At 31.2% G+C, this 24,361-nt stretch overlaps 1 protein-coding gene across 3 annotated transcripts in view; it reads right to left on the bottom strand.

Moving 5' to 3' along the window:
* The window catches only part of TMEM161B (transmembrane protein 161B), a 137,491-nt gene that overhangs the window by 43,003 nt on the left and 70,127 nt on the right, over nucleotides 1–24,361 (bottom strand). For all 3 annotated transcript variants that reach the window (XM_074202999.1, XM_074202997.1, XM_074202998.1), the window contains exons 2-5: nucleotides 21,837–21,940; nucleotides 14,236–14,319; nucleotides 12,784–12,881; nucleotides 9,449–9,605 (exon numbers count right to left, since the gene is read on the bottom strand). In XM_074202999.1, coding sequence (XP_074059100.1) covers nucleotides 9,449–9,605; nucleotides 12,784–12,881; nucleotides 14,236–14,319; nucleotides 21,837–21,940 — 443 coding nt within the window. The remainder of the gene's footprint in view (nucleotides 1–9,448; nucleotides 9,606–12,783; nucleotides 12,882–14,235; nucleotides 14,320–21,836; nucleotides 21,941–24,361) is intronic.

Below are 24,361 nucleotides of genomic sequence, written 5' to 3'. Positions count from 1 at the left end.
TGAATAGTTTTTTGGTTTTTTTGGTTTTTGGTTTTTGCAAGGCAATGAGGTTAAGTAACTTGCCTAATAAAAGCTAGCCAATTATTAAGTGTCTGAGGCCAAATTTGAACTCAGATCCTCCTGACTCCAGGGTCAATGCTCTATCCACTGCACCACCGAGCTAGCCCCCTGCTTGAATAGTTTTTGAGAATGAATACTATCTTGGGGCATAAAAGGTTTGTAGCAGATGCATTAAAATATAAAAGTAGGAAAGGGCAGAGAGAAAATAGGTATATATAAAACACCCAGGGCTGACTACAATCCTAAGACATTAGTTGGGCCTTGTAGGCCATATGAAAAAGTTTCATGAATTACTAAAAGGCTTATGAAAACCTAAAACCAACTTACAATTCACTTTATTTTCACTGAAGAATAAAGAATAATGCTCAAATAGTGTAAAGAAGTTTAAAAATTAAAAGATAATTTTCATCACATTGGAGAAGCAATATAGAAGCCTCAGAAAAAAACTGAGCTTTAAGTTTTGACAGTATATGTGTGACACAAACCGCTGAATGACTAATAGGACAATAACACCTCCCAGTGCCCTGGGCAACTCTTCAGTTCTATCATTTACAAAGCAGGTGATAATCTTGGTAGGGCAATTTCTTCATAGGAAGTTCAATTAACAATAAAATTATAGGTCTAATCTTATTAAAAATAAATTTCTTAAGTATTACTGCTATATTCATTTAATTTTAATTTATTCCCAAGACTGCATTACTACAAGGTTTTAATGTTAATAGTATGAGGCTATATTCTAATAATATTTTCAAAATCTTATAATATTAAAAATAATATGAAAAATTGACTAAACTGGTACCCTTTATAACTATTTTCCATTTCCAGTGTCACCCTCCTAATCAGAGTAAAACATAACTGGATTATCATCCTAGATAATCACTCTATCTCTGACCTTTCCTCCCTATAATTATTTTACATGCCACCATATTAATCTTTAGAGATAATTAATTGGTACTGACCCTGGACTCAGGAAGACTTGAGTTCAAAGTTGACTACATACCATTAATAGCTGTGTGACCCTGGATATGTCACTCAACCTCTGTTTGCCTCAGTTTTCTCAACAGGAAAATGAGAATAATCATAGTATCTACCTCCCAGGATTATTAAAATAGTAATAAAGAACTCAGCACAGAATCTGATCCATAGTAGGCACTTATTAATTATTTAGTTTCTCTCTCTTGCTGAAACATGATTGTCATTAGTCATTCTCTTGGTAAACATCCACACTTAGACCCCAATGACAGTCTAAAACCAAAATTCCAAGGATTATCATAACATGATCTCACCAGGTTTTTCTAACCTCTCTTCTCCCTTTCTCCTAATTCCTGTCCCCCCCCCCTTTTCCCCATACATCTCTAAACTCTGTACCAACCAAATAGCAATCAGATCATAGAATCTAGAGTGAAATGGGGCCTATGGTAAATCAATCAGTAATTTATTTAAGAAAAATAAGGTCTCCTACCTTTGCTAATGCCATTTTCCACACCTAAAGTTTTAAGTCCTCATTATCTTTAAGTTTTGCAAAGCACTTAAATATATATTATCTCAAGAAGAACCTCACAACAAATATGAAATAATTTAATTATACAGATGAGAAAACTGAAGCTAAGAAAAATTGAAGGACTAGTCCAGACTCACACAACTAATATATACCTGAGGAAGAATATGACCTCAAGTTTCTTGACATCAAGTTAGCACATGATCCACCTTGAAACCTAGCTGTCTATTTACTTTTTATAGCACTGTTCAGACACTTACTTTGTTGTACAGCCTTGTATTTTCTGTGTTTATGTTATATTTCCCCATCTATCTTTGTCAAAGCAAAGACTATATGTTAGACTTCTTTTTATCCTTTACCCTGAGCCTTAATTGGATGAATGATCATAAGCTTCAGAAGTTCAGGTAAATGAGTACAAATATAAACAGAATACAAAAGTGAGCTACATAAAATAACAGATTTAGAATTGAATTTGGAGACTATCTAAGCCAAAAACCCTAGCTTTAAAGGAGCTTTAGAAAGACTAAGGCCTAGAGAATCTAAGTGACTTGCCTAAAGTCATATAGGTAGTGAGTCATAAGAGAAGTTAAATCTTGAGCTTCAAAACTAGAATTGCGCTGTCTTCACTCATTAGCCTTCTCAAATGACTTTGTCACAACTTGTAATGGCAAGTTATTTTTATCTGGATATAATTCCTGGCTGTGATAGTTCTTTAATTTAATCAAAAATCCAATCTAGATTTTAAAAGATTCTTATTCTACAATTTAAACTTCCCCAAAGACAAGTCTCAAGTTATTTTAACTTGGCTAAAATTCAAGGCTAAAAATTTACTTTTTAAAGCATAGACATGAAAAAATTCCTATCTTGATATTCAAAATTATCTAGGGAATTGATAGAAATATAGAGTCAAAACCCAATAAATAATCAGAAGATATGAACTGGCGGTTTTCAAATGAAGAAATGAAAGCTATCAAAAAATAAACATTTATTATGCCTACTATGTGGCAGGCACTGTGCTAAGTGCTGGACAACCATATTAAAATTTAAAAAATCACTATTAATAGGAGATATGCAACTTCAACCAACTCTTGGGGTTCTATATACCCATCAAATTGGCCAAGATGAGAAAAAAAGGAAAATGTAAATTGTTGGTGTAGTTTTGAAGCATTATAAGCACATTATAAACTATTGGTGAAAATGAGAACTACCCCCACCAGTTCAACTGGAACTTTAACTCCAGTTATTAAATTGTTTATAACCAGTATTATCATGGCTAGGCCTATGTTCCCAAACATCGAAACAGAGGATCCACACATACAAAAATATTCACAACAGTACTTTTGTTGTGGCAAAGAATTGGGGGAAAAATGAGTGCCCATGACTTAAAGAACTGCTGATCATGTACCATGAGAAAGGATGAAACAGATGGATCAGAGAAACATAGAAAGTCACATGAGTTGATGCTAAGTGAAGTAAGCAGAACTAGGAAATTAATTATATAATGCAAAGGAAAATCACTTTGAAATACACAAAAACTCTGATCAATGTAATGATCAACCAAAAATTCTGTAAAATCAATGAAATATGTCTTACACCTCTTACCACTGAAAAAAAACACTAAGAGGAGAGAAGAAAAGAGTTCATGAGGACACTTTTGGAATAATCACATTAAATTTAATATATACTTAAAAAGATATACATAGCAGAGATACAGTTTCACATATAATGTTTTTCTTTAATTAGAAATGTTTTTATGTATTGGTGTCTAAATTCAAATTTTGAAAAAAATATTTTAAACAAGTATTTTATATACAGTTAAATGACTTACTACCAAAGTAACCTCAATTGCATAGGGCTAACATGGCAGTTTAGAACCAGTTGTTGGGGGGTGGCTAGGTGGCGCAGTGGATAGAGCACTGGCCCTGGAGTCAGGAGTACCTGAGGTTCAAATCCGAGCTCAGACACTTAATAATTACCTACTTGTGTGGCCTTGGGCAAGCCACTTAACCCCATTGCCTAGCAAAAACTAAAAAAAAAAGAAAAAAAAACCAGTTATTTTCACTGAGCTAATAATAGGAAGGGACACTTCTGGTACCACTGAAGCACCACAGTAAATGGTGAATCCCAAAGGGAAAATATTAATATTTTAAGGTAGCTTGTCCAAGTAAATCTACCTTTATTTCTATGGAAAGTCCTGAATTTTCTCCAGTTGCAAATACAGAATTGTGATAAAATAAACAAGTCTATCATAGAATGCTCTGCTATAAGAAATATAGACCTAAGGAAAGAGATCCTCTGCTGTGTATAGTGTTTTGCAATAGTGCAAGCTTAGAAACGATTATCCTGTTATCAAATTGAGCTTTTGCAAACTGTACTAATTCAAAACAAGATTTATTCCTTAAGATTAGAGATATACTTCAATATGGTGTGGCACTGCACTAGATAAAAATACCATCTATAAATGAAACAGCCTGCTATCAAATTTAGGAATTCCAAAGTACAAAGATAGGTTCTTGACACTACAGAGAATGTCATTGCTGCCATGTCTAGTCTACAAGCTTTAATTTATCTTGATGTTAAACTTCAAATAATTTTCTGGCAATTGATATTCTTCTGCTAGAACATGAAGTCATTTAATATTTCTTTTCCCACCGTATAAGATTATTTTTTTTAGAAAGAAGGCAAAAAGTAACTGCTATGATGTCTTCTTAAACATTCTCCTGACTCTAAGAGATGATTATTAATGTCAATGTTTTTTCATAGAATATATAAATAGAATCTAAACACACCTAAAAATGTTTGAGATCATCTTACAAAAGATATAACTTGTAAAATCTCTGCTTTAATTCCTTTTTTTAGTGAAGTAGTATACATTTCTATAATGGCTGCTGAGAATTACCATGTAAATAGCAGGTGCTTATATTTAGGATTAACACTGGATTTAGAAAGGATAAATTTAATATAAGGATTAAAATAATACCCTTCAAAAGGGCACCAAATTTACAAAAAAATCCAGTAAGTCAATAATACACTGAATTTTAATTAAACGTTTTTGGCATCAAATAAACAAAAAATTAGTGTAAGTATCTACTAGTTAACTTAGACCTTTACAACTTTACAGATCATTCTATAAATTTAGATCTTTATGAATAGGATCTCATTGGTAGACTCTCAAAACTACACAATGAAATCTACTGATGCATTCTTTCTCTTTTTAACTATTTTCTTTCCTTCTTAACTTCTCAATACTAGCTACTATAGACCATCTGTTATTAAGTGTTAATTCATTCTTCTTTATATTAGAAAAGCTAAACTGGAACAAAGAAAATGCAACAAGTAGGTTTTTTTAAAGTTCCCTTCTGAAATGGGCATTTTTTAAAGTACTGATTCAATATTAATATTTTCTCTATTGGAGTGATATCACAATTTCATGTAAATGTGCTGAATTTAGAAAAGAAAAAAGATGAGAGGGGGGAAGGGTTAGTAGAAGCAGAAAAAATGTTAACTGCTCTGTTCTGTATGCTTTTGGGTCCAAATGGAAACATTTTTAGGTACTAAAGACTAAAATATTATTATAGGATTATAAATTTAAAATTGGCCAAGTACACTCAGAGGTCATCTTATCATATTATTTCATTTCACAGCTGAGAAAGTGAGGACCAAGGAATTTAAATGATTTGCTCTAGGTCATATGAGGCTTCTCAGATTTTAATCAACATTATCATCAGTTTACAAATTGATTAATCAGATTTTAAAATGTCTAATTCAAAACTTCCTTTAAAAATGCAGTGTATTTTTTCTTGTACTACAGCTAACTCCAAGTTATATAAACCTATTTTCTCCCATTTTCTTCAGTTAAGATATTAACAGGAAAAAAAAAGAACTACAATCTAAAAATAACTTTCTGATGAAACAAAACTACTATAGTCACTAGTGAGAAAGTAAATCCTTGACTTTAGTAAAATTTAGCTTTTAGTAAACAAGTCACTTTCCCATTTTTTCCTAAAAGATTTTCATGTATATTTAAAGTTTCTTAATTTTATGTAGCAGAAAAACATTTTCTTTTTGTGACTAATGAAATAAATATTTCTAATGTTTTTTTCCTCTTCAAAAACTTATATCTACTAGTCCAACATAAAAAGTAATTGAAACACTTGCAAGTGTCATATTCACTGCTCTGTTCAATAGTTTGCATATGGAATGTTGACAATAAGTAATCCAACAATCTGTAGGGCCCGTCAAACAGAATCTTTTAGGAAAAAGCATTAATCTGATCCTAACTTGAAACTTGATTTAAAAAAAAATCTTGAAAGATTTCCATTAAAATATACTCCTTTTCACGATAGATTTAGGAAATCATATTTTGTTTAAGATAAATAGAAGAAAAATATGAAAATTCTCCCACAAATAGAGAAAACACAATGATGAATGCTATTCAAAAAAAGGGAAAAAGAATTTTGTATTGATAAAAGTTCCTGTGGTACATTTTTGATGAATATGGAAGTCAGAGTTTTGGAGAACAACACACACAGATCTAAACAAAAATCCCTGATGCACAAAATGTAAAAATTTTATAAATCACTAAGTAATTCAACTAATAAAAACGTTAATGCTCTTAAGTTCTATGTAAGTTGTTAAAAAAAAACTAATCTCATCTCAATTTTAAGCTTAAAAGAATTATCACCTTAACAAAAAAAATTAAATCATCATAAAACTAGTTCTCAGAACTAAAGCTGTATGGTCCAAATAAATTCTCAGTCTAATCACAAGTTTCTGACCTGAAAATTAAGTAATTTGCCTCATAAGCATAGAAGACCTAGAACTGGAAAATCATGTAATAAACTATATGCAAGTTTTTTGGGAAAAAAAACAAATACTTTGGCACAGTCTCAACAATTGATTCACTAGCAACATTCAATATCATATACTGTCTACTTCAGGGCTGTACTGGGAAAACTGAACATTTATGTGAAGTAGGAAAATACTTTAAAACCATGCATGGAATTCAAGAAAGATGACTTCAGTGTTTTGTTTTGTCACTGTCATTACATTTTATAGTGAACAAATGTTTTCAGTGACCTTCAATCTAAAAATTTATTCAATGACTAAAGACTAAATATTGATAGAATGTGTAAATTCTAAAGTTTATTTCAGTTTAAACAGTCAACATTTTATTTGGTGCAAAATTTGCATTTCTAAATACTTCACTCAAATTAAAATTTTAAACATAGTCATAAAAACAAAGATAATAGGGTTTTGTACCTTAAAGCATCCACATTGTAAAATACAAGCACTGTGGAAATGTGACTAATGATCCAGTTCTTTAACCAAATATAATAGGACTACTGAGAAGCTTTATCTTTCTTTGTAAAACAGCTTTCTATTCATTCAAATTCACGTAATTGACTCAATATTAGTCTCGATGCCATAGTTTGCAAAGTTTTTTCTTTTAATTTATACAAAATTGAAACCTTAAAGTTTCTTAGAGTTTATTCCATATAAAAAAGCTTTATCTTTCTTTGTAAAACAGCTTTCTATTCATTCAAATTCACGTAATTGACTCAATATTAGTCTCGATGCCATAGTTTGCAAAGTTTTTTCTTTTAATTTATACAAAATTGAAACCTTAAAGTTTCTTAGAGTTTATTCCATATAAAAATCTTAAAACTTTCAATACTCAAATTCTCCTTCTAGCTTGCCCTATTTCTTAATTGAAAAGTCAGTAGAAACAAAGCAGACTGTGTAACTAACTGTAAAGGCTTTATGGCACAGCATAGATGATGGTGGTTTTTACAATATATTTAGTGAAGATTATATATATATATATGTATATAGTTAGTTAGTTAGTATAGCAGAGAATATACTAAGGATTTACATATTTTCCATATATTCCTCCTTCATCCTAAATCTCTATGTCCCAAATGTTTTAAAGTTAAAGAAAGTAATTCCAGAAACTATAGTAAAGTAAATTTGAGGAAAGGGGTTGTCTATGATTAGAAACAGACCAGTGAGCTAGTTTTTTAAGTATCAGATTTTTAAGAGTAAGGCTGGATGGAGCTCTGGATAGTTTTAGGACTGAGCTAGACTAAATGTATGGCTCATATAAACCTGGATAAAGATGGAATCTGATGATCTATAAGGTTTTGGACTTCTATGTCAATTTTTTTAATGTGTTCCATTTAGTTACCTTCTGGAATTTCTTACAACACTCTACTGTAAATTCCTTTATCATCACTGATTCAATATCTAATTAGTCAAATAACATGGGTGAAAACTATTTGAGCAATAAAATGATGCTTCTTTCACCTATAAATTTGGAATAACTATTTAAGTTGTATATCACCAATTTCAAGTCTTCTAAAAAACACAAATCATTAGCAATGATTGCAGAGATGTTCTGATTCAACTGATTTACATGCTCTTCTAGAATTAAGAAGGGCTATTGTCCTACATAATCAATGGAGACATGTATTTGACTAATAAGCAGGCACAAACAATAAGAAAATGAACAGAAGCCAGACAGAGGTCATTCCAACTAGACTCTGTACACAGGGAATAAAAGGCATACCAGATATACTATAGCTAAGATGAAAGATAGGTTGTAAATAGTATCATGGTTGGTGTTAAGATCATCTGGCATTTTAAAGGAATTTGAGATTCCTGCATACCTCATACAGCTGAAGACAGGAAAAGAGTAGATTTTCTCACATTCTGGGTTCTTTTTAAAAACCCCTTCCCTCTTCTTCCATTGTGGAGGGTCAGAGTTGGGGAAAATAGACTGTATTCTAAGCCCTTCAGCACATTCTGTCCCCTCTATGATGGGGAGACAGCAAGCTCCTGGGATCCCACAGGGTTGGTATTGTTTGGTGACTTTCTCAAGAGCTCTGTTAAGACTAAGCCAAGTCAGTTCAATGCTGGAGAGTATATGGGACCTTTACTCTCATACAGTCAGCTCGTGCTGACAGTGAAGCAAAAGGTGAAATGTATTCACATGATCAATAATTTGCCTTGCCATTAAGAAATAACCTTTTTTATACTCCCAACAGGTACCCAGGGCAGTATCATGATCTAAAAACAAAAATTTACATAAAGAATATTTTAAACAAAACTCCTATATGCTATTTTACATGTAGAAATGTATATAATAAATTCATCTATTCACACTATAAATTAATGAAATAAACTTGAGTAAAATAAAAAGAAGAATATGAAGTGACATTATTTTAACACCACAATATTTCAGAAGTTATCAGAAATCAGTACCAAATGTATTGAAATGCAACATCTATGACATTTGGAGGACAACAGTCAGTCAGGTTAAAATATTTTCATTATGCTTTATACAGTCTGACTGCTGATTATGAGGACACATTCTGCTTTAATGGAGGTTTAAGAAATTGAATTACATGATAATTTTTAACTACTGAAGTAGTTCTATCAGCTAAAATCCATAGAGATTTAAATGCTTGAACTAAATTTGCTACTACAATTATCGAAATATGGATATCTTATGCATGCTTTTCAGCTAATTTGGATGATTACTGCTTTTATACAGTACAGCATTTTGCTTTGTAAAGATTCAAGTAGATACAGCTTTGTACTGAACACAAGGTTTAAAAATTCTACTTTAGTTTCAGGGTGTTTTCCTAGGTCAGTTAATATTCAAAATATGGTCAGTTCAGAGTGCCTTTTACATTCTGCATATCTCAGATTGATGCTTGCTCAGTACCTTAAAAAAAGTCATATTCTAACAGAAAAATAAAAGCTTGTGTTTTAAATACTCTTGCTATCGTTCAAATTGTGACAAATTCTTAAGGCATAGACTAAAAAAGTAAAATAAATTCATGAAATATCATTTGAAATAACTATCAATGGTTCAGTAAAGGATACATTGCAAAAGTCAAAACAAGCAAGCACCAGACAATGCTGATATTCATTTCCTGTGTAGGCTTCATCAAACTGTAGTAGACTTCAGTTACTAAATACACTACTGTAGCTGCCACTGTGAAATCCACCAGCCATTGATATTCAGGAAAATAATGTAATGCTGAAAAATAAAGATTTCCAAATACAAATGTTTTATCTAAACATTCATCAATAGCAGATAAGGATTTATACTTAATTTTAAACATTAAACTTTTATTTGTAGATTTATAAAAGCTTAGCAGATATGAAGATTCAGTAATACAGAATCTTATTTTCAAAATTAAATGTTACAAATTTTAGGATCTCATGTATCAAACAATCAAAATAAAAAACTGATCATCAAAATGTTTAAATTTATGTTAAAATGGCTATAAGTACATTGTAGTTTAAAAACTGATCACTGATTTTTAAGAAAACTCCAAAGTATTATTATATATTTGTGTGTATATATAAATACACACACACACACACACACACACACACACACACACACACTCTTTAAGGTTTTTGCAGGGCAATGGGGCTTAAGTGGCTTGCCCAAGGTCACACTGCTAGGTAATTATTAAGTGTCTGAGGTCAAATTTGAACTCAGGTCCTCCTGACTCCAGGGCCAGTGCTCTATTCACTGTGCCACCTAGTTGCCCCTAAAGTACTATATTTTTAAAAGAGAATTTCATTTATGACATTTTTATCCTAAGGATACATGCAAACTCAGGTAAAGTACATTGTCTTATGAGCTTTGCTTCATAAAAAGACACTTAAACCATTTTAACATCAATAATAGGGGAAGGGTTATTTTATATGAGTTACTATAAGCTACTAAAATAAAAAAGTTTAAGTGTTTTGTTCATTTTGTTTTTTTCTATTTGGTGGTTCCTTATTTAAGCAACTGAGAAATCCTTTGGACTCCACAAAACCAGTCTCTTAAGTTCCAAATGTTCTCATTACAAGCAGAATACTCTGAATATGAACAAGCTCTCTACTTTCTTTTGGTCTTCTAATTCCTCAATATGTATCCCTAAAGGGATCCTTTAAAATAAACCTAAGATTTTATATTCTCCACAATCTTCCTTGGGAAAGGACAGACCAGAAATCTAAGCAAGGTCAGGGATCTGAAATTGAATGGGAAATGTTTTTATCTTTTTTTTTAATGGAGGGAAAGATAAAAGGAAAAGATAATGCTATGTCTATCTCAATGCATATAATCTCTGTCATTCTATTTCTTCCTTTTATCCTACTTATGGTGTTAAAACTTTAGGGATTAAGCAAACACCATTAATCCCAAATATAGAATTTAGCCCAATAGCACCCAGACAGTTGTCTAATATAATTTGATATTATATAAACACCTGATGATACAATCCTATTTACTAAATCAAAATTCTATGTGTCAAACTTTGTTTCCACTAACTCAGTTGTGGGAATTGGGAATGGAATATTTGGCCTTATTACTTATAAGATAACACTTTAACATTTTGAGAATCTTTTTAAAAATCACTCACTTAAAGGAAAATTTATGTTAAAATAAAAATACTGCTATTCAAAACAAGGCAGGTTAAAAGACTAAACCCTTAATGATCTCCATATGAAAAGGTAATATAACAATTTATAAAGTAAAAAGACTTAATGCTTTTTCAATTTGCCTAAAATTTTCACTTGCTTTCAAACTGACTTAACACTTCTAATTTCATACCCAGAGTAATTGTTTTAGCTCTCTTTTGGGCACTTATGTTCTCACATGTACTTATGATTACTGAACGTAAAGCTGAAGGTTTCATCCTATCACATCTCTAGGCATCTCCAAGATTGGTTGCCTACCTCTCTTAACAAATATTTACTAAAAATTATATGAAAGACACTCTTTTCCATACATAGAGTTCTTGGTTGTTGGTAGCCTCTAAATAGCTGACTTCAAAATAGTGAAACAAACAATGATCAAATAGGTTTGGATATTTTTCTAAACATCATTAAAAATAAATTAATCAGGCAGCTAGGTGGCTCCATGGATAGAGCACCGGCCCTGAAGTCAATAGTACCTGAGTTGAAATCCAGCCTCAGACACTTAATGATTACCTAGCTGCATGGCCTTGGGCAAACCACTTAACCCCATTGCCTTGCAAAAAAAAAAAGAAAAAAAAAAGAAAACCTAAAAAGAAAATTAATCAAGATTTTAAATAACATTAAATCATGTCCATTTGTCCTAATGGGGGTGGGGGGTGGGGGTGTGAATCAAAAGGATAAATCACTCATGTTATTTTTTTTAATCTTTTCCGTACTTTATCTCTGATTTTCCCCCTGTGTATATAAAGAATATTCTATCAATCATATCTTCTGCATTTACAACCCTAGTTGCATATAATGCCATTATAGGTTAAGTATATTATATCACACTTATACAATGTTAAATTTCAAATTCAGAAAGGCAATATATAGGCTGACTCAGAATTCATGGTATAAAAATCATAATAGCAGATTTATTGTATTTTTATTACCATCAGTTCCTTTAAATGTGGCTATTCAAACAATTGTAATCTTAGGATTCTTTTAAATTATTATTCTTTCTGAACTGTTAAGCACTACAAATATTCTTGCACTAAATACTCAAAACAATCCTTTTAAAGCAAGAAAAAAGTAAAATATCCATTTTACCATTAGCTAAACTGAGTCACAGAAATTCACTGCTTTTCAGGGACATAAGGGTCGAACTAGACCATAAATGAAGTTTTATAACTCCTATCCATACTTCTCTGTAACAGCACTAACATGAATCTAATTATGAATATTACAGTAGAATGAGACTTGGAATAAGAGACATTAAGAAAAGCTATATGGTTTCAACATTTATCCTTGAAAAATAATATATTTTTCGCAAGCCATTTAAGGTCTCTTTTTCCCACAGTAAAATGGGTGAAATACATATAATTCATTACAATCTAAAAATTTCATGAAGAAAAGAGTATTATAAGAAGTATCAATTAGCTTTTTAAGTTCTCAATGCTTTACAGTTTCTGTATTTTAAGATTAATAATATAAAAGTAACAATCAATTTAGTCCTATTGGTTGTTTTTTAGTTTTTGTAAGGCAATGGGGTTAAGTGACCAGCCCAAGATCACACAAGTAGGTAATTATAGTGTGTGTGAGGGCCATTTGAACTCAGGTCCTTCTGACTCCAGAGCCAGTGTTCTATCCACTGTGCCACCTAGCTGCCCCATTCTATTGTTTAAACTGTCTCTAAGATAATGTGCAATTAAGTTCCAAAGATCACTTGACCAAAAACCCTTTACTGAAATGTTTCTTACCTAAAGTATCCACTTCTGTAATTGACTTTGTTTCTAGATGAAGATCAATATCCTTTGGAATAGTTAGGGGTTTACTTTCAATATGACCATTATATTTCCTATAAAAAAGAGATAAATACAAAAAATTATCAAATTGTTGTCTAGGATGCTATCTCAAAAAATTTTAAAGTGAAAAGTTCAGTCTCAGGTTTTAAATTACAGAGGGGAATGAATAGCTCATAATAGTGAATCAATCTGTTATTAGAAAGAAGCAAAACTTTTAGAGGTAAATTATTTCAATTAATGATTGATATTTGGTAAGCTTCATTAAGTGAATACACTAGACATCCAACTTAAAGGAACAAACATTTTGCTGACAATGTCAGTTAGTTTATTAATAGCTTAACAGCAGTTCTAATCATAAGTCTATCCTTGCTATTTAGAATAAGAGTCACAGACCTGAATCTTTCAAGAGATTGCTGATACAGAGATTTAGTTGAGTTGGGGTGGGGAGAGAAGGGTTGAAGGGGAGGTTAATGAAAGCAGTTTTATATGTACTACTGTCATTCTAGAATACTAGACAATAGCTTTAATTTTTAAAAAAGAAATGTTTTAAAGTAATTACTTTATCTTAATAAATTAGCAAATACATATTGAGTACCTACTTTCTATAAGATATGATCCTGGACACATTTGAACTGATGAAATAGCATGAGTATGTTAATGATGAACATTTAAACAGATACAAATCTCCTACTACTGAGGAAAAAACCCTATACTTCTGGTATATATATTTAAGAAATGTTAAGTATAAGTTTTGAATATTACAAAAGTGAAAATTTTAAATTTTTAAAAAAATCTATATAGCTATAACAATCTGGACTATTAACTTTTTATGGTAAACATAAGTATTCCATAACATTTTGAGAAAATTATTTTTCTATATATGTATATTTTATAAAGTACTAGAGAAGTTATTTTAAAAAAGATAATCTTTTTTCAGTAAATCATTTTGTGAAACTGAGGTTTCTTTTATAATGGAGCTTCTTTTGGTTAGATCATTGATTTTAAATTCTCTCCCACAATGCAGGTCAGCAGCTAATCTCTGCTCTCTCAGAAAGATGTCTGGTGTAAAACATTATAACCAGTCCAAGGTCACAGAAAGATCTGAACCCAGGTCTACTTTGTGTTCTACCTCTCCATAGATTTATCCTCAATATAACATTGCCTCAAGACTATTACTAGTCAGTACCAAATTTATGTTTTCTATATTTAGATTTTTACATATTAAATGTTCTTAAAGTATTTCAATTAAATAGATTTTTTTATAACTTGCTTGCTTCTACTGTAGATTCTTTAGTCCTTTCCACCTTGATATTTATCACAACTTCCAAATTTCTGTTTTGAAAGCCTTACAATCCTATTTTCTTAAACTGAATCCAATATAGTAACACTATAATAAACAATATTTACCTATCTTTTTTGCTCTTTCCCCTTTGTTGTTTTCCTGCAAGAAGGCGTAACTCTTCTTCTGTAGGATGTTGATACCATCGTAAACTAACAAAAAAAAGAAAATAAACTATACTGTAAAAATTTAACAGTGGCATTTTAAGCTTTTAAAAGAGATTGACATATTCATTCTAAATATTATAGTAAGCCATTCCTTCTGTTATTCTCTTCATTGAACTGTGAGACCATGGCAATAAATAAATTATGTTTTTTATATATAGCTATTACTTATATCAATAAGGTCAAGTCCAGAGACTTCATCTTAAACATTATGTTTAGATTTTCTGGAGGAGGAAAGTCTAAGTTTTCCCCAGAGAGGGTAACAGGTGGCAAAAGTGACCAATTTGCATTGCCCATATCAGGGTCTTATTCTGACAGTATCAAATAATGAAATAGGGAAGGAACTATGGAAACTACATGAACTTCAATACTTGTTTACAAGCTCTTCTCTACTTCTTAAAAAAAAAAATAAAATGTGTACTTACACTACACAAAGTTTCTACATGGGGATATGAGGCACCTGATTAAAAAGAAGAGAGAGACTTTTGGGGAGGGGTAATTGGAAGGGGGAAGGCAACAAAGGTCAGGTGGGTGCTTTCAGAAATGTTAGCCAAGGGGCCAGAATTTTAACTTGTAACATTTATCAGAACCCTTGAACCAACAAGCAATTTCTGAACCCCAAGATTACTTGTTTATAGCCTTGCTCTCTACAGAGTTAAGGAAAAATAATAATATTGAAGAGAATTACCTTAATACATTAAAACTTTACCTATTTAGAAGCCTCTACTCATTTTAGTCAAGTTTTCTGAATAGATGATTATGGACCTCATACTATGAGTATCAATGCTTTTCAAAAAAGTAATGATTCAATAAAGAAATATGAAGGGATTTTTAAAAATAGCCAATGAATAATATTGATTCAGCATTGACATTATGATAAATCATCGCCTTATACCATAATTAAGGTAAAATATGAAGGATTTGAGATACTGTTTACCTCTACACTAAGTGGTCTCAGACTGCCATGTTCTTTTTAAAAAATTTTTGTCTGTTTTTTGGAGTCATCTTGTCTTCTGTCATTACTTCTCACCACCATTAATACCCTTACCTAAAACAATGCCTCTACCTTTAATTTTGAAATTTTAATTTGCTATAGGCTTAAAAATCAGATAATAATAACAGTTTTATTAAGAGTAAATATGATTTGGGTGGCTAGGTGATGCAATGGATAGAGCACCAGCCCTGGAGTCAAGAGTACCTGAATTCAAATCTGGCCTCAGACACTTACTAATTACCTAGCTGTGTGGCCTTGGGCAAACCACTTAACCCCATTGCCTTGCCAAAAAAAAAAAAAAAAAAAAAAGAGTAAATAGGATTTGAAGAACTTGAGAAATCTATCAATAAAGCATATGGACTTTTTTGATTATTTTGGTTTCTCAAGTCCCACCCCCTTTGTTTTTTTTACTCAATTCTAATTCTTAACCCTGTTGCTGAAATGGAGTGAAATATACTCTAGATCAAATACAAGAACAAATATGTCAAAATGAATAACAATATCTAAAATATTCTTGCCTGCTGATTCACCCACACAGCATGATAATCTTAGCCTAACATAATATTTTAGTAACTCTACTCAACAGTCTAAAGTCATTATAAAACAATGTATAAATTCATGCACTTCACAAAACTAAAAAAAAACTTCACTTTAATTAAGAAATATTAGTAACCAGTCAAATTTTAAAAACTATATAAGGAACTGAGAATAGTTTCTTGAATCTTTAAGGGAGAGAGAGAGAAAGAAATATTAAAGACTGGTTAAGACTACAACCATTCCCAAAAAGTTTCCAACCCTAAGTATACAACAAAGAAAAGTAAAGAAAGATCTAGTCTCACTTCTGAATCTTTTTTTTTCCTTCTTGAATTTCTTTAAAATGAAAACTTACAAAAATATGTAACATTTTCATTTCTAGAAAATCTGCTCAGTCTTTTTTCTTAAATTCAGTATCTTGTGCAAATGCCTAATAGAGCCCTATATTTCTCTGCTGACAATTTTATCAGAATACCATGGTCATTTCAGAGAGAGAAGGGGGGAAAAATATGGTCCAGGCAAGGAGAGCAAGGGATTCAGGCATTTCATTTCACTTAGGGCAGAGCTGAATGAGGTATTTAAACTTTTTACCCATCCCTTAGGTCATAGGTCCCACCTGCTGTGCATTTGAATAGTAGGTTTAAAGAAGAAGCTTATGGGCTCTTTAGGAACAGGCAACATGCAAGAACAGGCAAAAGGAGTCCCAGCAATTGAATATTGAAGTGTTTTCATAGTTTTATTTAGCCAGTAGGTAAGATGTCAGATTTATGTCAATCTGAACAGAGTAGTAGATTTTTGATGAAGGACATGAGACAGGTATTCACCAAATTGAGGGGTCTAAGGAGATGAAGGAGGCAAAGATAATGCATCAGATTGAAGTGCATGATCAAAAAAAAGAGTAAAAGCAAGTTTAGCAGGGGCACTGACATGAAGAAAAGGCAGTAGCTTCCCCAAATCCCCATGCAAAACCCACTATTCAAATGTACCAAAAAATTGCAGCCTATCACTTACCTCTCCAAGAAGAGAGGGGCCAAGCAAGACACTTCAAAACAAAAAGGAACTTTAATTACAACAAAGTATAACACTCCGTAGCTCTGGATTTGAGACATTTTAGACGGAGTATTGATCTGAAAGGATTCCATCTTCTTTTATGCTTAGGTGAAATAGTTTTCACTGGACAATATAAATACCATTCAACTCATTAATAGTCAATCACCCTATAGTAATAATGCCTTTAAGAGGCAAATGTGTAAACAAGAAAGGCATAAGCAGTATATCTATGGGGCATTTCCTGATCAATATCCTAATATTGCTGAATTCTTCACTGATTTTTCTTTTGGGCAATTAATAGGAATGGCATAGTCAAACTGTTAAAGAGATAGAAACAGACCCTTAAAACATTGTATAGTTTTTCTAATTTGTCAAAACATCATTTCCAAACATGAAAAATCTTTAACGAAGAAAAACAGTTACAAAAAACTGGAAGAATAGTAAATAAAAATCAGTCATTGCAGTAATAAAGAATAAGTGTGGTCCCACAAAAGGTAGGAGGGTGTGTTATTAGCACAAGTGACATTTCTTGAACTGTACTATGTTGTTGGCATGTGCTCAGTACTACCTATCAAAGTTTTATAATAATCTTCAAATTTTAGGGTAAAATTGGTTAAAGATGTCTTTCTAAGTATAGACTGCACAAGAGAATATATGGAAAAAGAAGAAAAATTCCATTTTTGACAATCTTTTTCTGATACCACCTTACAAAGACCAACTATCTCTTCCTTCTCTAAAGTTGATCAAACTGGTTTCAGAAGTCCAGAGGAAGCAGTTTAGCTTTAATGACATTGACTTTAATAGAAGCTAAAGTTGAAAATTCTTAGTGAATTCTGAGAACAGAAATCCAATTGTCTCATGTTATTAAGGATAAAACCTAGAATTAATTAATTGACAGCTACAGATTAAACAACCATAATTCCAGAATCAAATTGTTTATGTACAAAATTCTGAAAGCAATGTTGGTAGTCTAAAAGTTTTCCTTTAAAAATAATTCATCTCTTCCAAAAATAAGTTATAGGATCCTGGGCAAGTTGCTTAGCTGTTCAGACAACTCCTGTGCATTGCAAGTAGTTACTGATCTGAATTGGCCAAGAACTAAATTTTCCTGGAGTTGGGGTGAGGAAAATATATCCAATCAAATAATAATAGCAATAATTTTTCATAAACCAGGAGAAAAAATTAATAGAAGTGGCAAATCGATCAGATTAAGATGAAACTGCAAGAAAATAGAAATTCCTTCTTTCCTTATCTTATTGACCCTTATGAAAATATCTACCACAATCAGGTCTCAGCTGGTGGCCTTCATTCCACAAGGGAACAGAGGCATTATAAAAAAATCACAAATAACACAATCAGAAAAGAAACTGTGAAGTCTACAGGGGAAGACAAAAATAAATGCCACAAAGCAAGTTTTAGTGTATATGTACATATACATATATTATAAACTTTACAACTCTGAACTCCACAGACGTTCAGAGTTGTAAAGTTTATAATAATCCTCTAGAGAAGAGATATGTGAGTTGGATATCTCACATGCAAGACTCTTAAATTATATTAAAATGTAATTTGTGAAATGTATAACAAAATAAAAAATATATCACAACATAGCTAATACTAATTTGTGGTTTTCTAAGTCAATATGTAGACATAGGGACTCCTCTTCTATTTGAGTTTGACACCACTGTTCTAAATCAAACTTTCTATGAAAAAGACTTTGTACTTACTGCAATGTACACAAACTTCCAGGGAGCTCATTTGACTTTGAGGCAATTTTTCCTAACATCTTAAATCTAAATTGACCCATCTAACTTCCTCCTACTTCTGCCTAATGGGGTTAAACAAAATATATCAAATGGTTCTTTCACATAACAGCCCTTCTGAACAGTCTGCTTTTCTCTGGGCTTGATGTACTCAATTCCTTCAACCAGTTTTCACATGTTACAGACTCAAGAATCTTCACTACTGTGGTTTTCCAATTTTGGACAAGAACATTAGCTTATGTTCTTCCTAAACTACTGGAACCTAGTAATGTTTTTCATTCTTTATTTGTGAAGTGTCTTATGTTATTAAATATAGCTTTCATTTGAGTTATTCCCCTCTCAAGTTCCTTAAATCATTTCTCAACACTAAAGATTTTTTTTTAATTTCTTTTTCCTTTTGGCTAGAAGCAACATTCAGTAATTATAATCACAAGGCTTTTAAGGTATCACTGTGATCACAAGGTATAGATCTGGAAAACTGGAAAAGCCATAGATCAAGGCTTTTTTTTTTTTAGTTTTTGCAAGGCAATGGAGTTAAGTGGCTTGCCCAAGGCCACACAGCTAGATAATTATTAAGTATCTGAGGCCAGATTTGAACTCAGGTACTCCTGACTCCAGGACCAGTGCTCTATCCACTGTGCCATCTAGCTGCCCCAAGGCTTCTTAATCTGATACATGAAATTGTCTTTTAATATATTTTTAGAACAGTATTTCAATTTCTCTGTAATCATATACATTTTATTTTATGCATTTAAAAATACTGTGAGGAGTTTCTAGCTTTTTACCACTCTGCCAAAAAAGTCCACGATAACAAGCAAAAGTTAAGAGCTTGTATCCTACATGAACTCTCATCCAAGACCTTCAACTTAAGAGGTTAAAAAAGTGAAAACCAGAAATATTAAGAGCCCAAAGTCATACAGGGGTAAATAACAGCCAGAATTAGGTTCTTCATTTCAATTCTAGTCCTTTTCCTATACCAGCACATTACTTTCACTTGAGTGAAATTTAATTAATTTAAAAATAAAAAAGATGATTAGGATTTTTGGTGTTCAAATTTACAAAGAATATTAATATTATTACAAAATAAAAGTAAAATAAATTTCTTTCACCAAAAATTTAGGATTTGTTCTTTCTTAGATTGCATGCATTCATTATGTAAAAGCATGGTAAAAACTAGAAAGTAAAATATGAAAAGGCAGTGAGAGTTGATCTGACTAAAATGAAACAATATTTCTGTAAAGAATGTAAGAGGCATCAATGAATTGCATCTAATATCAATTTTTGTACTGAATGCAATATTAAATAATGCAACTCATCTACTTTACAACAAGGTCATACTTTCTGAGCCAATAAAGTTCTATAATACTAGAAAATACTTTCCTTACTTCACTGTGAAGTAGGTGGGCAAATTAGATTATTGTAATTATTCAGATACAGAAAAGTTAAATGACTTACTTATTCAAGATTCAAACCCTGATCATGCAATTCCAATCTGCTCCACTAATTCTCTTGTACAATATTATGAACTGTGACACTACAAAGAAAATTCAGGAATACTATAAAGGAAATATGGGGGTCTGCATTTTCAGAACCTTTTTTCATAATAAAAACAGCTAATAGATGAAGATAGGGAAAGGTCACCAAGGAACAAAATGTCAGTGAAAGAAAAACTGTAGCCTTCATGGACTGTAGATTTAATGCATTAGCAGCCATGTCTGCTCTTGAAAAAAATTCTTAAAGAATTCTCAAAATACAAATGCATACAGAAGTCATTAGTATAAAATGGAGGTAGTATAGACTGAACTGAAGAGTCCAATGCTTTAATAATGCATTAAGTCCAATTTTATCTGTAGAATAAGAATATATAAATTCATCTTCAAAAAATCTGAAATTTGCTAAAATTTATAAATTTGTCTACCTAAAGTTTCCTTTATATGATCTATGGGAAAAGGATGCTACATGAATTAACTGTGCATATTAAATATCAAATATTAATATTCTCTTAAAATTAATTACAATAAACAAATTATATTTATAAAATAATGATTATTATAATTAATAAAATATTAAATAATACTAATATAAATATTAAGTCCTCTTAAAATTTTTAACTATTATTAACCAGTCATAAAGTCAATATGTCAATTAAAAATGACTCATAATTATATTAAAATAAGTCCTGCTGATTTTTCAAAAAAAATTTGATAGTATTGATTGTTATAAATCTGAATTTTAAAATTCTCTAATTTAGAATAACATCCCCTTTTTTCTACTAGACTAAATAAGCAGGGTTATACAATATAAAATAGATGTAGGGGGAAAAAAACTAGAGAGAATGAAAATTACTCAAGTCATTGAGATTTGGAAACAGGCCTGATCTATAAAGCATTAAAGAAAATAAAGGCTTACCTATTTTTAAATACATAAAATTATCACGAGAAAGTTGATATGCTGTTATTCTATTTTCACAAAATACCCAAATATAAGAAAATGAATGAAAAATACATCAAGGGAATATGGTAATTTCACAAAGATGAAAAACTAGGAGAAATATCACAGGCAAATCAGTGGTAACTTCAGTTAATACAATCACGTTATAATCAATAACTATTCATTTTTAAAATTCTTATGTTCAAAGCACTGTGTCAAAATGTTAGGAAAAGGAAAAGTCTCTGCTCTCAAGGAGCTTATATTCTATATGGAAAATAATAAGTAAACAGATGAACTTGAAGTGACTTCCTCATTCCCAACCTTATCATAATCTTTTCAAGTCAACATTTTGGAGCTTCTTTCAGAAAACTCCAAGTAGAAGGTAACTGCCATTATCAGGTAAAAGTGATCTACTGAGAGATTTGTAGTAGTAGAGATGGGTTTGTGGTTGATTTAAACAAGCTCACTTGAACCCACTGCGACTAACAACAAGAATTTTCAAGGACACAGCAAAACTGATTCACAAGGAACTCAATCTTTTATCTTGACCATTTTTCAATCTAACCAAAAAAAAATTATATGGAAAATTAACAAAAAATGTAGTTTTGACTTTCCTTTCTTACCTTTAAAAAAAAGTTATGATTATAAATTGATACTCATTTTTAAAGTTAACTGTGTGGTTAAACTGAATTTATTTTTAAGTCATTATCAAAATCAGTTTATTCTTGACTTACCTGCCATTACAGAGAAGCCAGCGAGCAAGAGAATAGTGAGGTAATATCTTCTGCATGACACTGGCCATCACCATGGTAACAACTAGTTGTATACCTATCACACCCTGTGAAAAAACAAATTGAGTAATAAATTGATGCTCAGTTAGAGGCAATGTAGAGATTTGTTGAGCTTCCTTGCATGAATTTCACATATCCTCCAAATGATATTTTAAAAAAATTTATAATAAAGATCTGTTTAAAGATTTAAGGTTTTCCTTATTATCTTCCACAAAAAGTTACCAATGGACAATATTTAGGTATACAAAATAGTGAAAGAGAAACTAATATATGAAATTATTTACATGTACATTCATAAATTGTGTGTTCATGGAAATTTTCTTCATGTTAAATTTCCTTATTTTTACCCTGAAGGCATAATTTTTCTTTTCTCAGCTCATACTTTTTAATCCACTAAGGATGGCAAGCTTTTTGAAACACGTCAATCATTACCCATGTTCTTCAGAAATATAGAATGTATAAATTCAAGCTAGTAATCAGGAAGTAGTAAGAAGAGGTCTGAGTGCTCCTAGATAAAAGACATACTGTCCCTAAATTCTGATGCCACCTTTAGTAGTCATAATACAGATCGCTGTCCCAGATACTGACTAGAAAACTAATTATTTTACAATGAAATTCTATACATTAGCCTCAGTAGTTGAAGCTGAATCAATGAAGTATCAAAATAATCACATTATGAAATTAATTTCACCTGACTAGCAATTTCTTAGCATAACCAATATTATAATGATTCAGGGGCAGAATTCAAGGGAAATGTTTTTTTAAAAAATTTCAAACTGAACATAAAAACCTTCGGCAATAGATAATTTTTAGAAGTTGACTTTTGTAGAAAATTTAAAATGTTACACTATCTACTGAATTTCTTTATACCCCCAGTATATAATATCAAAAGAAAAAGGTTGCAATGGTGGTCAAGCACACATGGAGAAACTATTTGACCTAGCGAGCCATAATATGTACAGCCAATTTGGAGGATCACAAAAGCAACTGGATGATCCTGTGCCTTAAAAGTTGGCTTCTTATTGGTTTAATATCAATCATTTCACATAATAAGGTTCTACATGGTCTATTTCTGGAGAGCAATTTTAAAATAATCTATATATTTTTCATCTAACTTTATTTTTTTTAAATCTTTTATTATGTATAGGTGCACAGCAGCACTCACAATAGACAAAAACAAAACACTTGAAAAGTCAATAAAAATAAAAGATTAATAAAGACCAATAATGAAATAAACATCCACAAACCTGGTTTAAGAACCACTTCCCAAAAAGAAATGAAATAAACAGTACCTATCTCTAACTGAAATTTATTTCTGAAAATCCTAATGTGCAGTATTTTGTTAGATAATTTCAAATAGTTCCATGGCTCTAACAAAAGTACAGTGGTACTTAAGTAAAACTAAAAGAATTTTAAAGTCTCAGACTTTTTTAAAAAAATTATAAAAGGTTAACCATTCACCCTAATACTACCTTGTATCAATAAAAAGAAAAATGAACCAATGCTGTGAAGCAACCAATACAACTTTTCATTAGGAAAAACTGACAGTAACAAATTTTGAAACTAATATTAGATTTAACAAATAAAAGAGGAAAATGATGTGAGCTTGAAAGCATCAAGACATAACAAATAAATAGAACAAAAGAAAGGAAGTGATTAAAAATGATGAGCCACGTGGTGAGGAATAAGTGATAGACAATAACCTATATATTCTACTACTATCCTTTCAATATCAAAAGAATGCAGAAAAGATTATCTCTATTCTCATATTGGGTAGATAGCCTCTAATGAAAGGAGGACATAGAGCCCAGTCTCATATATGGGCAGACATAGATGTACTAAAATCTACATATCTGAAGAAAAGATTCGCATCATTGGGACTTAAGTAAAGATTTAGAATAAAACTAATGCAAATTTAAAGTAAATAAAGATGCTTTTTGGGGTGGTTTTTTTTTAGGTTTTTGCAAGGCAAATGGGGTTAAGTGGCTTGCCCAAGGCCACACAGCTAGGTAATTATTAAGTGTCTGAGACTGGTTTTGAACCCAGGTACTCCTGACTCCAGGGCCAGTGCTTTATCCACTGCACCACCTAGCCGACCCTGATAAAGATACTTTTTAAAAAATATAAACACTGAGAAATATTGTAGAATTCAACCTACTATATAATTTGCCCTTTATTCCCCCCCAAATCCAGAAAAATACTCCAAAATGAAGCACATAAAAATAATCAAAGGCATTAATAAAAAAATACCAAGAACTAGTATTACTTGTAATGTAGAAAAAAAAAAAAGAAACATTCCCAGTGCAAAACCAGATAAAATAAGGATGCCTTGTTCCTTACTATTTGATATAGTTCTAGAATTGCCAGTTAACTTGCATGGCAAGGCACCTCCTTGATGTTATGGTAAACAACAACAACAATTCTATAATTTCCAGATAAAAAATAAGACAGGAGAAGAAAATGAAAGG

This window comes from Macrotis lagotis, chromosome X (assembly GCF_037893015.1).
Source record: "Macrotis lagotis isolate mMagLag1 chromosome X, bilby.v1.9.chrom.fasta, whole genome shotgun sequence".
Taxonomy (NCBI): Eukaryota; Metazoa; Chordata; class Mammalia; order Peramelemorphia; family Peramelidae; genus Macrotis; species Macrotis lagotis.
The sequence above is the reverse complement of the archived record's forward strand: the minus strand, read 5'-3'. Positions and strand labels throughout refer to the sequence as shown.